Source organism: Capra hircus, chromosome 13, assembly GCF_001704415.2.
Source record: "Capra hircus breed San Clemente chromosome 13, ASM170441v1, whole genome shotgun sequence".
Lineage (NCBI taxonomy): Eukaryota > Metazoa > Chordata > Mammalia > Artiodactyla > Bovidae > Capra > Capra hircus.
In genome coordinates, this window is record NC_030820.1 from 53,180,496 (window position 1) to 53,199,327 (window position 18,832).

The 18,832-nt window shown below is 50.2% G+C and overlaps 2 protein-coding genes across 3 annotated transcripts in view; one reads left to right on the top strand and one right to left on the bottom strand.

The window, feature by feature from the left end:
* PRPF6 (pre-mRNA processing factor 6) overlaps window positions 1–12,087 on the bottom strand; it is a 35,686-nt gene extending 23,599 nt beyond the window's left edge. Inside the window, exons 1-6 of the mRNA XM_018057481.1 lie at window positions 11,890–12,087; window positions 10,055–10,223; window positions 8,258–8,376; window positions 5,468–5,546; window positions 4,861–5,037; window positions 4,510–4,665 (exon numbers count right to left, since the gene is read on the bottom strand). Of these exons, the coding sequence (XP_017912970.1) occupies window positions 4,510–4,665; window positions 4,861–5,037; window positions 5,468–5,546; window positions 8,258–8,376; window positions 10,055–10,223; window positions 11,890–11,960 (771 nt within the window). The 5' untranslated portion in view covers window positions 11,961–12,087. The remainder of the gene's footprint in view (window positions 1–4,509; window positions 4,666–4,860; window positions 5,038–5,467; window positions 5,547–8,257; window positions 8,377–10,054; window positions 10,224–11,889) is intronic.
* SAMD10 (sterile alpha motif domain containing 10) lies at window positions 13,383–18,135 on the top strand. Of its 2 annotated transcripts, none has more exons than XM_018057490.1 (5): window positions 13,383–13,774; window positions 15,712–15,893; window positions 15,974–16,145; window positions 16,430–16,570; window positions 16,773–18,135. In XM_018057490.1, exons 1-5 carry the CDS (start codon window positions 13,411–13,413, stop codon window positions 16,793–16,795), a joined length of 882 nt encoding a protein of 293 aa, XP_017912979.1. In that variant the 5' UTR covers window positions 13,383–13,410; the 3' UTR covers window positions 16,796–18,135. The 2 variants fall into 2 exon arrangements, with proteins under 2 accessions (XP_017912979.1, XP_017912980.1); XM_018057491.1 differs by having other exon boundaries at window positions 16,796–18,135.

Sequence of the window (18,832 nt, forward strand, 5' to 3'; positions counted from 1 at the left end):
GTAGAATATCCAAAAGAATCAACAAAAACCTCCCAGAATTAACAGGTAGTCACAGCAGGGCTGCAGAACACAAGGTTAACACCTATCTCTATCCCACACACCAGCAGGGAACACTCAGAATCTAAAAGTAGAAACACAACAATACTTAGAGGAGTACCCAAAACTGTGAAACACAATGCACCCTTACCACAGGTTTGAACTACATGGGTCCACTTACAATTGGATTCTCCTCCTCAGCATGTACCAGAGTGCTATGCAATTTGTAGCTAGCTGAACCCACTGCCATGGGACCACCCATATGGACAGTCCTTGAGTGAACACAGGCCAATGCCCCTAAACCCCACAAAGTTCAGGGTCAATCGTACCTAGAAAATTAATCTAATAAATACACACAAGATCTATAAGAAGAAAACTACAAAATCTTAATGAATTAAATCAAACACTAAATCAATGGAGAGAGTTTTCGTGCTCACGTCAGAAAACTTAGTGCGGTCACGCAATGTCAGTTCTTCCCACCTTGATCTGGAGATTCAACGTGTCCCCAGTCAAAATCCCCGCAAGTTACCTGCAATACTGACAAGCTGATTCTAAAGTTTATATGGGGAGGAGGTAAGAGATCCAGAGCAACCAACGCAACACAAAAATAGAAGAACAAACTTGGAAAATACAACCCAACTTAGAGACTTATGACGAGAGTGTAGTAATGGGGAAAAAAAGACAAACTGGTCAACAGAACAGAGAACCCAGAAATAGTTCCACACAAGTTCAGCCAACTAATGTCCGACAAAGGAGCAAAGGCAACACAATGTAGAAAGAATCTTTGTTGACAAATGGCATGAAACAAGTGGACACCCACATGCAAAACACAAACTGAAGGGCTGCCCTTGTGGCTCAATGGTAAAGAACCCCAATGCAGAAGACCTGGGTTTGATCCTGGATCCGGGAAGATTCCACATGCTTCCACTAAGCCTGTGCACCACAACTACTGAGCCTGTGCTCTAGAGCCCAGGAGCTGCAACTACTGAGCCAATGTGTCACAGCTACTGAAGCCTGAGCATCCTAAAGCCTGTGCTTGACAAGAGAAGCCACTGCAATGAGAAGCCTGTACACCGCAACTACAGGAAAAGCCTGAGCAGCAACGACGACAGAGCACAGCCAAAAGTTAATCAATTAAAAAACAAAATGTAAATTGAGACATAGATTTTTACACTCTTTATAAAAGTTAACTCAAAAGGAATCACAGAATTTCCCTGGTGGTCCTGACTGGTTAAGTGGTTAAGACTCTGCACTTCCAATGCAGGGGACACAGGTTTGATCCCTGGTCAGGGGACTAAGACCTGATATGCCATGTGAGGCAGCCAAAAAATTTTTTTTAATTTAATTGAAAAATAAATTAAAAATTAGTATGCTATATGCAGTTTAAGTTTTAAAAAAAAGGAGTGGGAATTACAGACTTAAATAAGATGCAGAACTATAAAACTCATAGACAATAACATAGGAGAAAACTGACATGACCTGAGGTTTGGCAATGACCTTTTAAGATACCACATAAAAGGCACAATTCATGACGGGAAGAACTGATAAGCTGGACTTCATCAGAATTAAAAATTTCTTTCTGTGAAAGACACTGTCGAGAGAAGGAAAACAGGCCACAGCCAGGAGAAAACATTTAGAGGAGACAAATCGGATAAAGAATTGTTATCTAAAACACAAAGAAAACTCTTAAAACTCAACAGAACAAACCACCCAGGGAACTCCCTGGCAGTCCAGTGGTCAGGTCTTAGTGCTTTCACTGTCAAAGGCCCAGGTTCAATCCCTGGAGGGGGAAATAAGATCCTGCAAGCCACACAGCACAGCCAAAAAATCAAGTTCTTAAAAAAAATGGGCCAATGACTTGAACAGACATCTCTCCAAAAAAGAGATACAAATGACCAACAAGCACATGAGAAGATGTTCAAAGATGTTCAACATCATGAATCAGGGAAATGCCAGTGAAAACCACAAAAAGCTACCACCTCACACCCATGAGGACAGCTACTAGGAAAATGTCAGAAAATAACCAGTGTTGTCAAGGATGCAGAGAAACTGGAGCCCTTGCATAGTGGTGGCCTGCTGGAAAATGGTATGGAGGTTCTTCAAAGAAGTAAACCGAGAATTAACACATGATCCAGAAATCCCACTTCTGAGTTCATACTGAAAGGAAGTAAAAACAGAGACCTGAACAGGTACACCAAGGCTCACAGCAGCAACTGTCACAATTGCCAAATGGCAGAAGTGTCATGACAGATGAAGAGTAAACAAAATGTGGTTTATACATACATACAATGAAGTACCATTAAGCTTTTTTTTTTTAGTATTTATTTACTTGGCTGCACCAGGTCTTAGTTGTGGCACCCGGGATCCTCAGTCTTCACTATGGCAGGCAGGATCTTTAATTGCGGTATGTGGTATCTAGTTGCCTGACTACGGATGGAACCTGGGCCCCCTGCATTGACAGCTCAGAATCTTAGCCACTGGACCACCAAGGCAGTCCCTCACTCAGCTTTAAAAAGGAAGAAAATCCTGATACCTGCTACAACATGCATGAGCCTTGAGGACATAAATGAAGCTAAATGAAATAAACCAATCACTAACAATCAATCACTGTATGAACCTATTCACGAGGTCCCAGAGTAATCAATTCAGACAGAACACAGGATGTGGGCCAGGGGATGGGGAGTGAGAGGCTCAGTTTGGGAAGATGAGAAAGTTCTGAGATGATGGTGGTGATGGGGCACAATATGGATGTACTTAATGCCCCTGACCTATATACTTAAAATTGGCTAAAACTGGAACCTCCCTGGTGGTACAGTGGATAAGAATCTGCCTGATGAGATGGGTTTGACCCCTGGTCCAGGAAGATTCCACATGCCGTGGAGCAACTAAGCCTGTGCGCCACAACTACTGAAGCCTGTGCACCTGAACCTGTGCTTTGCAACAAGAGAAGCCACTGCAATGACGCCTGAGCACCACAATGAAGAGTAGTCCCCATTTGCTGCAACTAGAGAAGGCCCACGCACAGCAACCAAGACCCAACACAACCAAAAACAACCAAAAAAAGTTTCAACAATTGAAACTATAAATTTTTATCTTAAAAAAATATTTTAGCACAAAAAAATTACAATAAAGCCTTCTTTAAAAAAAAATACCCATATTTTACACACGACAATAAACAACAAACTAGATCCATGGAACATCAATGACACTCATTTTCACCATGTACAAGTATGCAGAGTAAGTGGAGGCTCTTGAGGGGACAGGCTTTGCCCCTCAGACAGGCAAAGACAGAGGTCAGCTCCCCCATGTTGCTGAGTACAAGATATCCTGACTTTGAGAGACGCTTTGGCACCTAAGTGGAAATACGCCAACCTAACAATGCCACTTTAAAAATATTATTTTTAAAAAGTTTAAAAAACGTTCACCTAAATCTGCAAAGACAGAAGCACAAGGAGCTCATCAAAACATAGTCTGTGATCACAAAAATGTAGAAACCGCCCAAAGGATCTATCAATCAAAGACTAAACCATGATACTCATAGTGAACTACTTTCCAATCTATAAACACGTATTTAGCAATACAAAACTGTGCAATTTTTTGGATCAGTAAGCTGTTTTTCTCCTATAAAATATTTGCTCTTTATAAAAACTCAAGTATAGCAAAAGCTCAATTTAAATTTAAAAATTTCACACTGCATCAACAGGAATGGTTGAGTAGTTCACTCTGCTGTTTTTATGTTTCTCATATGTGTGAATCTTTTCTGTAAAAATGTTAAACACAAAGTGTTCCCAGTGGTGTGGGTGTGCAGATCCATCTGTGCAGATTCACTCTCTTCAACACAGACACTACTCTGGGTCTGGCTTTCATAAGGATGACAACTCCTTCCTCATTTGCAGATTCTTTTGACTTTATGGTGCTTTCTGTCGTGCAAAAGTTTTTAATCTGTACACAGTTAAATTTGAAAGCATTGTCCTTCACTGTTTCTGACAAGAATGTCATAAGGTGAAAGGGTCTTTATCCAGCCAAGGTTTTCTGGAGCCAGGAACCAAGCACACACCCCATAAGGACACAACAACTCACTCAGGTGTGGGAGGGACACACACGTTTAATTTTCACGTAAAGAGGGAAGAGCATTAAGTGACATCAACACTAAGCACGTGGCTTGTCGTGAGTGCATGTTTGGGCTGCTCCTCAGGCAGCCCCGTTACCTGCCACAGACCCCAGCCCCTGAGGGAGCAGGAGAACCACACCAGGTGGCAAACCTTTGCTGCTGGTGCCGAGTGCAACACACCTGTACCCACCCCAGAGGACCACCCTGGGACAGAATCCTACCACTCTGTGTAACTGGACACATCACAGGTCTGTTTAACACACAACAAAGCACTTCAAAAGGTGAACTTTTCACAAACGTATATAAATTTAATAAGCAAAAAAAAAATTATTTAATATAATCTATAGGAAAATAACTCTCACCTGGCTCAGCCTCATGTCCATCAGAGTGTTCCTGGCTTGGCCAATCTTCCTCATGTCCAGCTCACCTGTGCCAGGTGTCATCAACCCAGGTGTCATCCCACCTGGGTATGGGGTGTTCAGTCCGCCTGGATAGGGTGTGTTCAGACCTCCAAATTGCTGGGGGAGCAAGGACAAAGGCTGGCCTGCCTTTTCATGCATTTCATTCTCATCTCTCCAAAGTTTTTCCACTGGAGCCTAACATCTGAACTGTCAGACGGACTCCAGCCCCTGCCCCTCCCACCCACTGCTCCCACCACTAGTCTGTGTGACCACACAGAAGGAGCCCTGTCCACTGTTTCTGTGGAGACTCACAGTTTGCCGGGGATCCACTGAAGTGTGGTTCTCTCCAGTCTGTAAGTGTTTGGCGAAGAAACTGTCGGGAACTGGGGTCAGCTTCTCATAGCGGGGATTCCGCTGGCGTTTGTTTCTGGCATCGCCAACCTCAGGGATGCTTAGCCACTCTTCTTCTGTGACTTCTGCCAGTTTCCTCTGGAAACACCATGCCCCCCAAAACATTAATTCTCTGGCAGAATTTCACAGGCACCAGAAAAACTACCTTCTCCCTGACCCCTATCACCCAAACACAGTGCCTGAAGGAAGGGCTCTGATGCAGACATATTTCTCTACTTCACTTAGAAAAATCAACCTGTTGGATCTGCTCTGCTTCACTCAGATGTAAGTTGTTCTGTCAAAGCCCAGAGGGCAGGCTCAGAAAACCTGACATCTAAATGACACTGCTACAAAGTTACAAGAAAATCAGCCCCTCTGTCCCACCTGCTCTGGTGAGGAGCTTTCTGCATGCAGGGCCCTTCTCCCACCCTCTGAACAAAACACAGAGCAGAGCTTCATCACTGAGCCCCACAGGCTCTGTTCTCTGCTGGAAAAGGCATGAGGAATAGCAGGTCACTCGTCTGCTCACTTTGAGATCTGAGAACTGCTGCTGAATTTTGGGACGCTCCATGCGATATTTCTCAATTTCTTCTTTCTCCCTTTGCTCCCTAGAAATAAAATATGTGTACACATTAGAAATCCTGAATGTCCATTCTGAAACAAGTCACTTTATTATCCTTCCTAATTAAATTACCAACAAGAGTAATTTCACACACTAAGCAGCTAAATCAAATCTATTTTAAGGCAACAATGGACACATGCACAAATAACTCAATTTGCTACCTGATAAAAACTAAATAGTTGTCTTATTACAATAAACACTCGCATTTGACACAAGTATGTGCTGTGCTTAGTTGCTCAGTCATGTCCGACTCTTTGTGACCCCATGGGCTGTAGCCCGCCAGCCTCCTTTGTCCATGGGGATTCTCCAGGCAAGAATACTGGAGTGGGTTGCCATGCCCTTCTTCATGACACAAGTATATTTACTGCTTTAAAATTCCATAAAATCTCAAAGGTAGGGCCGTCTTACAATACTTATCTCAGGAGGAAAGATGAACCACAGCCCTAGCTGCCCATCCAAATGGGTTCCTGGTGACTCAGCCCAGGCTGATGTGAACACAGAGAGCAGTGGGCAACGATGACAAAGAGTCAACCAAGTGAGCTAAACCAGAGGGACGCCAGTCCAATGGTAATGACTTTACAACACTGAGATTCACGCTTTCCTCCATAAGGTTAGATAGGAATCTGAATGTACACTGATGAATGATGTGCTTGGAAAAGACAAAAACCTCTCTGTGGACCAGAGACAGTCCATCATTACAGCTCATGGTTTTCTGGCCAATGACATTCCATGTGATTTGAATCAAACCTTGGGTTCCAACTTCTAATCCACCAGAAACACTGACAGGGCAACAAAAGGCACCCTAAGGAAGTGGGCAGTCATTCAGTAAAGGGGTGGGGTGGGGTGTGTGTGCCTAGCGGATGTGCCCAAGAAGCGGTTCTGACTATCCTGATTGGGAAAGGCAGTACGATGATAACCAGCTATCAGGTTAACCTGATAGACCACTCAGTGCCAGGACAAACTGACCTGAAAGGACCCAGCAAAGCCCACCTGCAGAAGCAGGCCAAGCAAATGCGCAAACTGAACAGTGCAGGCTACGTGGCCTAAAGTTACTTAACACAACCTTCTGACTGTATACATGTCACTCAGGTTTTCTTAAATGAATTCCAGAAGATTGCAATCAAGTCTTTAACACACAAAACCACTTAATTACAAGACATATAAACTCAGGCACATTAAAGAATGTGCTTTTAAAAAAACTCCCTTGGTGCTCACTTCAGCAGCACATACAATAAAACTGGAACAATACAGAGAAGACTAGCATGGCCCCTGCATAAGGACAGGGCTTCCCAGGGGGCGCAGTAGTCAAGAATCTGCCTGCCGACGCAGGAGACACAAGAGACACGAGTTTGATCCCTGGGTTGAGAAGATCCCCTGGAATAGGAATTGGCAACTCACTCTAGTATTCTTGCCTGGGAAATTCCTGGACAGAGGAGCCTGGCAAGCTACAGTCCATGGGATCGCAAAGAGTCAGACACCACTGAGCACACATGTATGCATTCATGCATGTGCTATGATGATACTCAAATTTGCGAAGTGTTCCATATTTTTGTATTGTTGTATGGCAGAAACCAACACAACATTGTAAAGCAATTTTCCTCCAATTAAAATATAAATTTTAAAAATAATGATACTCTTGTGATTAAAAAAACTTCTCTGAAAAACAGAAGTTCACGCCTCTAATAAGATCTTCAAAAAATTAAAATTCTACATATGAGAAGTAAGAGAACGCTATGTTTAATGAGCAGTAGAAAAAAAAAAGTAAACAAAATGTTACCTGTCACCTTCCAGGCTTATGAATAAACATTACCCTTTTACCTAAACTTAAACCTGCCTGTTCTAATATTCCACAGTGAGAATGCATTCTTTATGTAGTAAAAAATATAAAAAATTTATAAAGCAATAAAACTTATTTTAATAAGCAATAAAACTTCTTATAGTCCTGTGTTTACTTCGCATAAATTTCCCCAGTAAAGGACAAGGAACCAGAAAGCTGCCACTGAGGTAACAAGGACAGACATGCCAGCCCAAGATCAGTGTTACACACCCAACTGAGCTACCAGAGGGAAAACACGAGGGCCCCGTGTAGGGCAGGGAGAGGGTGGGTCTTACCTAAGCCTGCCTGAGCCTCTTGCCCTCCAGCTCACTGCAGTCTGTCCCTACTAGCCCAGCCTAACAACGACATGAGCAACAAGACTCTCCAGACACAGCTGCCTGCCCAGGAGGATTTCGATGGTCATTTGCTATCTTCAGTGAATCTCCAAATTACTTAATATACACTCATCAATATCACTATACCCATTTCAAAGATGGTAAACCCAATGCACAGTCAGAATAATCTGCCCAATTCTGTGGATTTCCAGAAAGTGAAACAAGGAGTTCCTAAACTCTCCCTCTAGTCCGTAGGCCCTGAGGCTACTGGGAAACAGTCACAGACCGAGCTACAGGCAACCTCAAAGCTGAGCAGACAGACGTCTTATTCTTGCAACTTTTCCCGAAGTCTGAAATAAATCAAAATTTTATTCGGACTTCTGCAGCAGTCCAGTGGTTAGGACTCCACACTTCCACTGCAGGGGTCACAGGTTCAATCCTATTGGGGAACGAAGATCCCACAGGCTACACAGTGAGCCTAAAAACAAACACATTTTCTCCCCCAAGTAAGATAAACACAGAGTGAAGAGTGATAATCTGTCTTACCTTCTCTCTTTCCTTCTTTCATCCATCCTTTTATCCAGGGCTGCATAGATAGCATCTGCTTCCTCATCATCTTTTTCATAGGGCCCACTTGAGAAGAGACTCCCAGCATAGCCGTTAAACTGAGAACCAAACAACATTCTTAGAGGAGCAGCTTCTCCTCCAATACAACCCCCACGGGCAGCAACAGAACACATCTAGCTGCAAAATACTAGCTCAACAATTTTTTTTCAAGTAGTTAAACCCAAATTGAAGGATAACAAAATAGCTGCCCTTCAAAATTGTCAAGGGCATGCAAGAGAGAGTATCTACACCAATCAGGAGAGACTAAGGAGACACAAGATGCAGGGTGGGATCCTGGATCGGGTCCCAGGCAGGAGTTAAGACACAGGTGGAAAAACCAGGGGAACTGAAGTAAGATCTATAGGTTAATAGTGCTCTGCCAATGTTAATTTCCTGGTTTCAATAATAGTTCTAGGGTGCACAGAAAACTAAATTCAATATCCTGGGATAAACCATAATGGAAAAGAATATAAAAAAGAATGTATATAAGTGTATAACTGAATCACTTTGCTATACAGCAGAAATACAGTATTGTAAATCAGCTATACCTTAAAATAAAAATGAAAATAAAAATACGTAAAAACTTAAAAAAATAAAAATAGGACTTTCCCTGGTGGTCCAGTGGTTTCCAATGCACCCCCAAGCAGAGGGTGCTGGTTCAGTCCCTGGTTGGGGAACTCAGATCACACATGCCGTGCTGCACGACCAAGAGTAAATAAGTAAATTAAAAAAAAAACACACAATAATAGTACTGCTGCTGCTGCTAAGTCGCTTCAGTCGTCTCCGACTCTGTGCGACCCCATAGACGGCAGCCCACCAGGCTCCCCGGTCCCTGGGATTCTCCAGGCAAGAACATTGGAGTGGGTTGCCATTTCCTTCTCCAATGCATGAAAGTGAAAAGTAAAAGTGAAGTCTATCAGTCCAACTGTAAGCGAGATGAGGAGAAACTGTTAAGGATATGCAGGAAGTCTCCATACTATTTTTGAAACATCTCTATAACTTTAAAGTTATTTCAAAATTAATTTTTTATTTTTTTAATTCAAAATTAAAATTTTAAAAACCTTTTCCTCTGAGGAAAAATACCATCTGTTGTAATATATCTATAGAAAACCTCATAGACCAAACAAGAATTAACTAGAAAGATGAGAACTAACACAAATGAAGACAAACATTACCAGCAATTCCACTTATAATTCCCCTCATAAGGGCTTTCCTGGTGGCTCAGTGGTGAAGAAATCCACCTGCCAATGCAGGTGACATGGGTTTAATCCCTGATCCAGGAAGATTCCACATGTCTCAGAGCAAGCAGCCCAAGCAAAACTGTTAAGCCTGTGCTGGAGAGCCCGGGAACTGCAACAACTGAAGCCAAGCCACTACATGAGAAGCCTTCCCACTGCAACTGGAGAGTAGCCTCTGCTTGCCACAACTAAAGAAAGTTCGTGCAGCAATGAAGACCCAGCACAGCCCCCAAAAAAGAATAAGAAAAATTAGTTTAAGAAAAAAAATTTTCACCTTTAAAGACCAGCCAAGATACAACATCAGTGTGACAGTTCTAATATTAGCAAGTGCATCTCTTCTGAAGCAACCACAAAAGGGCACATTTCGTTGTATTTGTCCTGCTCCCCCTCACACTCTGTACACGCTGTCCCCTAACCTTGAGTAGCTGAAACAGTCAATATACCCATTACTCCAAGCCCCTCATCAAATGCCCACAGCACAGTGTCCCACACAAGTCACCTCATCATAATTGGTGTCATTAAGATCCTCATCATCGTCATCTGCAGCCTGGCTCTTCTTCATCTGGTCCCCAACAGTCCTCTTGCCTGGGGGCGCATGGCGGTCATCCACAGGATCGTTGGCATCCCGAGCAGGCCCGATGTCTGAGCGGGTGGTGAAACCAGTGGCGCTGCAGGAAACCCCAAGGTGCCCATTTATCCTGTGCCAAGACGCTTAACAGCTGTCACCTAATGACACCTTTTTCTAACTCCTCTGGGAAATCTTGAAAGAGCCTGGAGACAAACTCCATACAGCTTTGCTCTCACACACCGCCTGTCTGCCCTCTTCAGGAGAAAAACCTAAGGAGTTTCCGAGATTCGTCTGGGCACTAGACCTCCCTGCTTCTAGGTCCCAGCCTCCTGTTTCCAACAGCCTGCCAATCAGCCCTCTCTCCCAATCCACCAGGTCCTCAATCCAATGTGGCCCAGTCAGAGTTCCTCCTCTGTGCCCAAACTACAGCTGCTCAGAGTTGTTTCAGTCAATGGTGACAGTGCTCCCCCAGGCACAACAGCATCAACTTTGCTTCCTTCTCCCTCTCATCTCATTAGAAAACACCCTGCTGCTGGGAAAAATTGAAGGCAGGAGGAGAAGGGGATGATAAGAGGATGAGATGATTGGATGGCATCACTGACTCAATGGACATGAGTGTGAGCAAGCTCTGGGAGATGGTGAAGGACAGGGAAGACTGGCGTGCTGCAGTCCACAGAGTGGCAAAGAGTCGGACACCACTGAGCAACTGAACAACAACCCTCCCATCTGTCTCCAAATTCTACAGGCTCTACCGCCAAAATCCCTCCTCCCATTCTGGCTACCCCCACATGTAGCTCTCCTTCTGCTTCAAAGCAGCTCTGAGCACAGTATACTGAAGCATCTGCCTCACTTATGCCTACAGGGGCTCTGGTCCCTCTGCTCCTGCAGTTCCACCCACACAGATTCCTTGTAATTCCCTCTTCTTCCTCCACACTTCATCTTCTTTCTCAACTGCCCAACACAACGGGTCAGTTTCTTCTTTGACCTTGCCACAACTGTACACCCTTACATCCTCCTTCTAAACTTGGCTCAGATGTTGGTGGCTGGTTGCTTTCTCTTTATGTACTTATTTACACAAATACCTCATCTCTCTGTTAAACTGCAAGTCCAATGTGCGCCCCAGATTCTAACATGCACAACGCTGGACATAATACTCGCAAAAGAGAAACCCAATAGTCTTCTTGACCAAATGAGTCACAAACAAATAGGATGATGATTGCTCATTTATTCAACAATATACGGTAGGCACCTGACCTGGGGGACGCAGTCCCAAGACTCACCAATGCCACCCCTACCCTCAGGGAGTAGAGACTCTGAAGAAGCAGCAATATGACCAGCAGCACCTCAGAGGTGAATGAGGTACCACGGGGAGCGGCCAAACAGAGGACTCCAGCCCGGCTCGTGGGAAGAAAATCTGTCACGCTCAAGACAGGGCTGGGAAGTCCGAATGGCCCAGGGGTTAAAGTAGCCATGGCACTCCGACTACATGACGGGGACTCGCGACCTCACCACTGCAGACTGGCAAGACGGTGCTACCACCCACCCTGGGGACTGAAATCGGGCTCAGAGCCGGCGCACCAACTCCAACCGTCCCGCCACCTCGGGCCAGACAACATCCCTCGGGTCTGCCCTGATCCAACGCGCTGTTCTTCCCACAAGGATCAGACTGACCCCAAACCATCCCTGTTCTCGTCCTCCCAGTAGCCGTCGGCGAGCGCCCCGACCCAGGCCCCTTCCCTCAGCGCGCGGCCCGCTCCAGGCCTCACCCTCGGCCCAGCCCCGGCACGTAGCCGAGAGGGGCGGGCATGCCCAAGAACGGCTTCTTCTTCTTGTTCATGGCGCCGGTGACACCAAAGGCCAAGAATGTGAAAGACCCTGGCCGCAGCCTGAAGCGAACCACCACGGAATCTTTAAGTTCCGCCGCAGGAAGCAATTGCCGCCTGCGTCACCCTTGCCCCGGAAGCAGAACGCCCCGTACGACGCAGCCCCGCCTACCGTGGATTCCCCGTGCGGAAGTTCACGAAACAAGACTTCCGGCAGCTTCGGCTAAGGGGCGGAGACGCAGAGCGCGTGCGCGGGGACGACGGTTCCTGGCCCCGCGGGCGAACCGTGTCTTGCTGAGCTAACCCTGTGAGACCTCCGAACTGAGCAGGGGCGGCCCTGCTTACAGCCTGTTCTCGATGCATTTCTGAGACCTTCCTGTACTATCAGGACCTCTTCTTGTACTAGCAGGGTCCTTTTCTTCCCTGAGCCACACACTTTGCCCTTCAGAATCGTCCTGGCCCTGGGTCAGGGCCTAACACACCTGAACGAGCTGCACACCTAGGCCGTTGTGTAGAGCTTGGTGGGTTGTATGTGTCGCGATCGCTGTGCCCCCATGTGCAGTCTACTGCCCTGGCTCTCAACGCTCAGATTTCTGGGCCCAATTCGGGCCCTTCCCACACCCCAACTATACCCTGAACATCCCTGTGACTCCGGAGAGGGTCAGAACCCAGACCCTAAAGAGTTAATTGATGAAAATAAATGCAGCAGAACAAGCCAGTATGTGGGCATGGGTGGTCACAACATGTGGGTGGATTCCTTGTGTGTTCGTAGGCACAGATGCAAGTCAGACCATCTGTACTCATTTGAGGTGGACATGCAGGACTGTCCTGCATACATGTCTGAGTGTCCATGTGCACCTTTGCTGAGATGGCTGTGGAACATTCTCTGGCCCCCACATATACCTGGGGAGAGCCATCAGGTTGTTGGCAGAGCAGGCAAAAAGCTGGTCACGAGTCTAGCCTTCTACTGGAGGAGGCAGCTGCTAGCCCAACCTATCACTTCTCACTGGAGTTCCGAAGCAAGCACAATGCATCTGCCTGCTGCAGCCTCCTCGGAGTTTCTCTCTCCTGTCTGTCCCCAGCCGACCCCTTTTTGACACCACGTCCTGGGCACTGAGTCAGATTCCAGAGTAACAGAAGGCAGGGAAGAGACCCTGATGTCCTCCTGAAGTTCACAGTGTTGGTGCTGGCTGAGACGGTCAAACTGGCTTCTCTGGGGAAACAAGTGCCCATTCCAAGGGAGACCTCCGTAGAGGTCTGCAGAATGCATGAATAAAGGAATGGGTAAGTAAACTGACATAGGAGAATGGAGGGGAGGGGTGGGTCTGGCCATTGACCGTAGCCCCAGAGGGCAGAGGGTCCCAGGAGAAAGTAGAACCCTTTCCCCTTTCGGTCCCTGCCTCAGGTGCTCCTGCGGACGCCTGGACGCCGTGCAACTGCACAGAGTCACTCGTTCTTGGAGTCATGCCCAGGTGCGCACGGCCGCCCCTTGCCCTGGAAGCCGCCCTCCGCGCTCGCAGATCCGCGCGCCGCCGACACCCCTCGGAGCTCCCGGAGCGCGCCCGGCTCTCAGGGCTCGGCGGCAGGTGCCTCGCCGCGCAGACTCGCTGGGCGCGGGGACCGGCTCAGGCGCGGGGCCGGCTGGGGCGGGGCGGCGGCGCGCGTTCCCCGCCGGCCACACGGGCCGCCCTGCGCCCGGCGAGGGGCGTGTGCACCGGCGGGGGACTCGCGGGCCCCATGTTCACGGAGCTGAGAACCAAGCCGAGCCCCCCGCGAGGCCGTGCCGGGGCTGTGCGCGCCGGCTTCGGGGAGCGTCGGGATGTGGATGGTGAGCGGGGCTGGATAGGGGCGCGGGGCTATCGCTGTCTGCGGGCTCTGAGGACCAGAAGGACAGGGGCGGGTCCTGGCGTACTCTGAACGGCCCCCGCGGTCGGAACAGGAGGCGCGTCCCGGCCGAACCGGGTCCCCAATGTCTTTGTCCCGCGCTGAGTCGAGGGCGGGGGTTGCGGGGGCGGCGGTCAGGGCTTGGGGGTCTGCGCGCCCTGGCTTGGCGGAGGTAACCCCCCGGGGCTCCTGTCCCCACGCTAGCACCGCCCTGCGGTCACCTTTTTCTTCGCGCGGAGTAAATCTCTCTCGGCCCCTGCAGTGGGGCCCAGAGGGGGCCAATGCCACGGACGGCTCGGGAGCCCCCGCCCCATTTCCTCCTGGAATTCTGACATTGGGGCTGGAATGGAGGGACTGACCGACCGGCGGACGACGGACGGAGAGTCCTCCCCCGGCGTGGGGAGGAAATGGGCGGGGCCTGGCTGGCCCAAGACAGGTGCAGCGCGGGCAGAGACTTCCAACTGGTTATCCCGCCCAGAGGCCACACCAGGCGAAGCCCTGAGACCCGAGCGCCCATCCCCTCAGGATGCTGGCTTAGAATGAGTCTCCTTCCTCCCTACTAGAACCCACCTAGGCTAGGCAGCGGCCACACTGGCCACACCCTCTGTCTGACCCTAGACTTCAAATTTAGAGTTACCGTTGGCCATCCAGTTCCAGAAAGTTGCAGGAATGGGAAGGAAAGAGTGGGAGAAGGATGTGGGTTTCCCTCAGTATTGAAACCTGGGCACATCATCGAAGCCCAACCCTCAGTGGGGTGAGGAGCCGTGTCTGTCATAAGGAGTGTTTCTCACCCTGTCCTGCTGACAGGGTGGGTGGAGGACCCCAGCCTGGGATCCCCATCCTGCCTGCTGAGTCAAGGCCTGGATGCTGGAAAATGGGGCAGGCTGGGCCCTGCTTTATGTCTGTCCCCAGGGTGCTGTTGACTTGTGGATACCATACATCCATCCACTCAGTCATTCACAATGTTTCTGGACACTTCCTGTGTCCAAAGACCTGTGCAAGGCTTTGGGAGGGGCTCTGCCCTCCCCTGACTTGTGTCAGCAACCAGCACAGAAATGACCATAAAACTAAAATGTGATGAGTATAATTAAGTTGGTGTGGGAAGAAAAAGCAGGTGTCAGCTAAGGTCCCTGAGCACGTGGCTGTAGCCTGCATGTCTGTGCTGACCAGTGCAGGAGTGCCAGGAGCTGCCCTGGGCTGGGGGCCTGCAGAGGATCAGGGGGCAGCAGGAACCTAGTGGGCTTGCCCCAAGTTCAGCTTCTTGTTCATGAGTCACAGCCAGTGAGCACAGCAGGAAGAGGCTGAGCCTCGAAGGAATGCCAGGGAGGGCTGCAGGGACTGGGTGCCTTTGACGATGTGGGCAGGCAGCCCAGCCATAGGGGTCTCACCACCGCACAGGGGCTTCCAGGGTGCTCTGGCCAGCGTTTCCTCACAGGCAAGTCGTGTGTGCACACCATGGTCGGATGTGGCTATGCCAGTCCAAGGAGGGGTCAGGGCTGACCCCAGCTAGTGCCTCACCTGGCTCTGAGTGTGAAACTCCCAGGCAGGCATGTCTCACTCTAATTAAACAGAATCCAACAAGGGACTTCTCTGGTGGTCCAGTGGCTAAGACTCTGTGGTCCCAATGCAGAGGGCTCAGGTTCAATCCCTGGTTAGGGAATTAGATCCCACATGTTGCAACTAAGTCCCAGCATAGCCAAATTTAAAAAAAAAATCCATCCAGCTCACCAGAGCACAGACTGTGGGTACTGGTGAACCCATAGCTGGGAAAGTGCTTCTCCCCTTCAGTGGAGGGAAGATGGGCTGAGCGGCGGGAAGCCAGCTCACAGGGAGATGAGCCCCTGTCCCTGACCCCTGTGACCAGGCACCCCTACTCTACAGCCACTGCCCACTTCAATTTCTGCCGGACCCTCCTGGATCACACTGTGTCGGCCGAGAACATCCCCTGCCCCCTGCCTCGGACACCGGGTACTAGCCTCACGTGGCACGACTCCCGAAGCCAGAGGGCGGCTGGCGGCCGGCCGGTCAAGCTCCTGCAGCAGCCTGGCACCGAGGCCCCCCAGGTATCCACCCACCCACTATACCCACCTCAGTACCTGCCCTGCTCACCACCTCTCTCCACCAGCCACCCCTCTCCCCACAGGGCCGGCTGTACTCTGACCACTATGGCCTATACCACACGAGTCCGTCCCTGGGTGGCCTGACGAGGCCCGTGGTCCTGTGGAGTCAGCAGGACGTCTGCAAGTGGCTCAAGAAGCACTGTCCCCACAACTACCTCGTCTATGTGGAGGCCTTCTCTCAGCACGCCATCACTGGTGCCTGGGGGGGTGGGGACTAGGGTGTGGCAGGGGCGTGGGGCTCCTCCCCCATCCCCTCTTTCTCGGTTTCTTCTTCTGGGTCGTCATTTCTCCCAGTCCCTCTGTTTCTGCTGTTACCTGGCTTTGCTCTGCTCAGTCTCCATTTATCCTTACCGTCCCTTCACCTCTCTCCCTCTCTTGCCTTGTCTCTTTGAATCTCTGAGTCTCTGTCTCTGCCTTTGCTCTTGAAGCCCCGTGGATGGTGACCTGGGCTCCACCCCCTCCTCTTCCCTCCCTCACAGGCCGGGCGCTGCTGCGGCTGAACGCAGAGAAGCTGCAGCGGATGGGGCTGGCGCAGGAGGCACAGCGGCAGGAGGTGCTGCAGCAGCTGCTGCACCTGCAGGTGCGCGAGGAGGGGCGGAGCCTGCAGCTGCTCAGCCAAGGTCAGTGGGAGGAGCCAAGAGAGCCAACCTGCTCAGACAGGCCTAGGGGTGGGGGACTGGGCCTGGAGGAGCCCTCGAGTGCAGGGTGGGCACACTGGCCTCAGGAGGGTGGCCCGGGACCTCAGTAAGGGCCATCCTGCACCCAGGCAAAAGGGACAATGCCAGAGGCCCCCGACTCTCCTTACCCCCATCCACCTCTTAGCTTCCTTCGGAAACATGTCCTAGCTGCTGCCTAGGCTTGAAATCCGGACCCCAGCACTGTGACCGGAGCCCCAGTGAGGAAGAAGCAGAGCTGGCCTTGCAGCCCCTCAGACCCTGCGTGGCCAAGCCTAGCCCAGTGGACAGGTGGGACCAGCATCGCCACCGCCAACCATCTCTGGTTGTGCGCTCCGGGCTTGCCTGGGAGTGGGGTGAGCGGGTAGGCAGGGGCCGCCTACCGGGTGGGGTCCTTCCTACCAGGACCTGAGCCAAGGCCCACCCCCTGGTGCTGCTGGCGGCATGCAGGGCAGCCACCTGGAGCCAGAGCAGATCTGGACATCCCCCCAGACTCCCAGGGAGCCTGTTTATTTATATTCCCTTCACACACGTTGAAGTCCTCCTGCCACTGCCTGCTGAGTCATGCGTCTTCTAGGCACCCTGCCCTCTCCCAGGGCCAGAGGTCTGCCCCCTTGCCCTATTCACACCCTTCCCCAGCCCTGAGAGGACTGCCTGCACAGGTGGGATGAACTGCCAAGACTCCCTTTGGTGTGTGCCCCTCCCCTGTTCCCAAAGAGTGGTTATCAACACAGGTCCTGCCGGGCACCATGTCAAGTGCTCTCACTCATTTCTGAAACCCTTACTATGTTCCATCTACTCATGGGGACTGGGACTCACACCCAAGACCTGACAGACACAAGGAGGACCACACTTAGCACCAACACCAGGCTCAGCTATGTCCTGGCCTTAGGTTGTGGGATGGCTCTGTCCTCCCAGGGTCATGGAGACTGCCTTTCAGGCTTAATCATGGGTGGGCATTCCAGGAAACCTGGATCCACACAAGAGCTCTCTTGACAGTAGCACCCCTTGCCCACCCAGGGGAGACCCATGCAACCATTCAGTGGGTCAGAGGGCCCCAGATTTGGGACTGGTGCAGCCGAGCAGAGGGAGAGCTAGGGTGGTCCCGACAGCCCCCACCTCTTGTTCCTCTGTCCACTCACACCCCAAGGGGACTCTGAAAACGGGTTAGTTGGTGCTGAGCCATGAGCCCCTAAGCTGTGCCCTGAGCTGCCCTCAGGATGGGAGGTTGGTTGTTGCGGGTCTCACATGGAATTTGAACAACTGGCCTGGTGCCTCCCACCCTGTGCACCCACCATGGGAAGCCCCTCGTCCTTCCCAGCTGCCCTGAATATCCCTAGCCACCTCATACCGTCATGACATGACCCTTTCCAGGGATCCTTCCTCTCTCCCCTAGTGCCTCCTTGTCTTGCCCCCTCAACCTCACTGTGCTCCTGTCTTGTCTTCCTTGTTTTGCGTTTTTATATTCTGACAAAAGAATCAGAAATAAACTTGGTTTTCAAGTGTCCGGAGTGTGCTGTCTGACTGAGACCATCCAGGCATGTGGGGTGCTGCTCAGAGCCTTGGTAGGGGGCACAAGCCTGGGCCTGGGAGGAGGAGGTGCCCTGAGCACCTGCCTCCAGCTGGGGCCACTAGGGGGCAGTGGTGTCCCACCCTAGCTGAGCACCTGTTTACCCCAACCAAGACCCTGCCTGCCTTGCAGGTGGGCTGCACCCAGACACAGACACAGGTGTGTTAGGTCCCTGGGGCTGCCTTAACAAATGACCACAACAAGGAGGCTTAACAGAAACAAACTTTCTCATTGTACTACAGGCCACAAGTCTGAAATCCTTGGGCAGCATTCCTTCCAGGACTCACAAAAGAACACCTCCTTGTCTCTCTCAGCTTCTAGGCACTGCCCCATGGGATCCCTGGGCTTATGGACATACCATTCCATCCTGAATTCTGGGGTCCCATCATCTCTGTGTCAAATCTCTCTCCTACAGGGACACTTGTCTTGAGAGGTAGGGCCCACGTGGATAAGCCAGGATGATCTTGCCATCTCAAGATCCTTAACTTAATCACGTCTGCAAACCCCTCATTCCAGATAAGGTCCCACTCATTGGTTCCAGCGACCTGAAATGGCTGTCTTTTTGGGGGGGTCCCCACTTAGCCCCTCACAGAAGGTAATGCCCTGACATAAGAAAACACATGGGTCACAGTACATGC

Coding starts and splice junctions, on each gene's coding strand:
- SAMD10 (XM_018057490.1), top strand. CDS start 13,411: ATGCCCAGGTGCGCACGGCCGCCCCTTGCCCTGGAAGCCGCCCTCCGC. Junction 13,775..15,711: donor GGAGCGTCGGGATGTGGATG/GTGAGCGGGGCT, acceptor CCTACTCTACAG/CCACTGCCCACTTCAATTTC. Junction 15,894..15,973: donor CTGGCACCGAGGCCCCCCAG/GTATCCACCCAC, acceptor CTCTCCCCACAG/GGCCGGCTGTACTCTGACCA.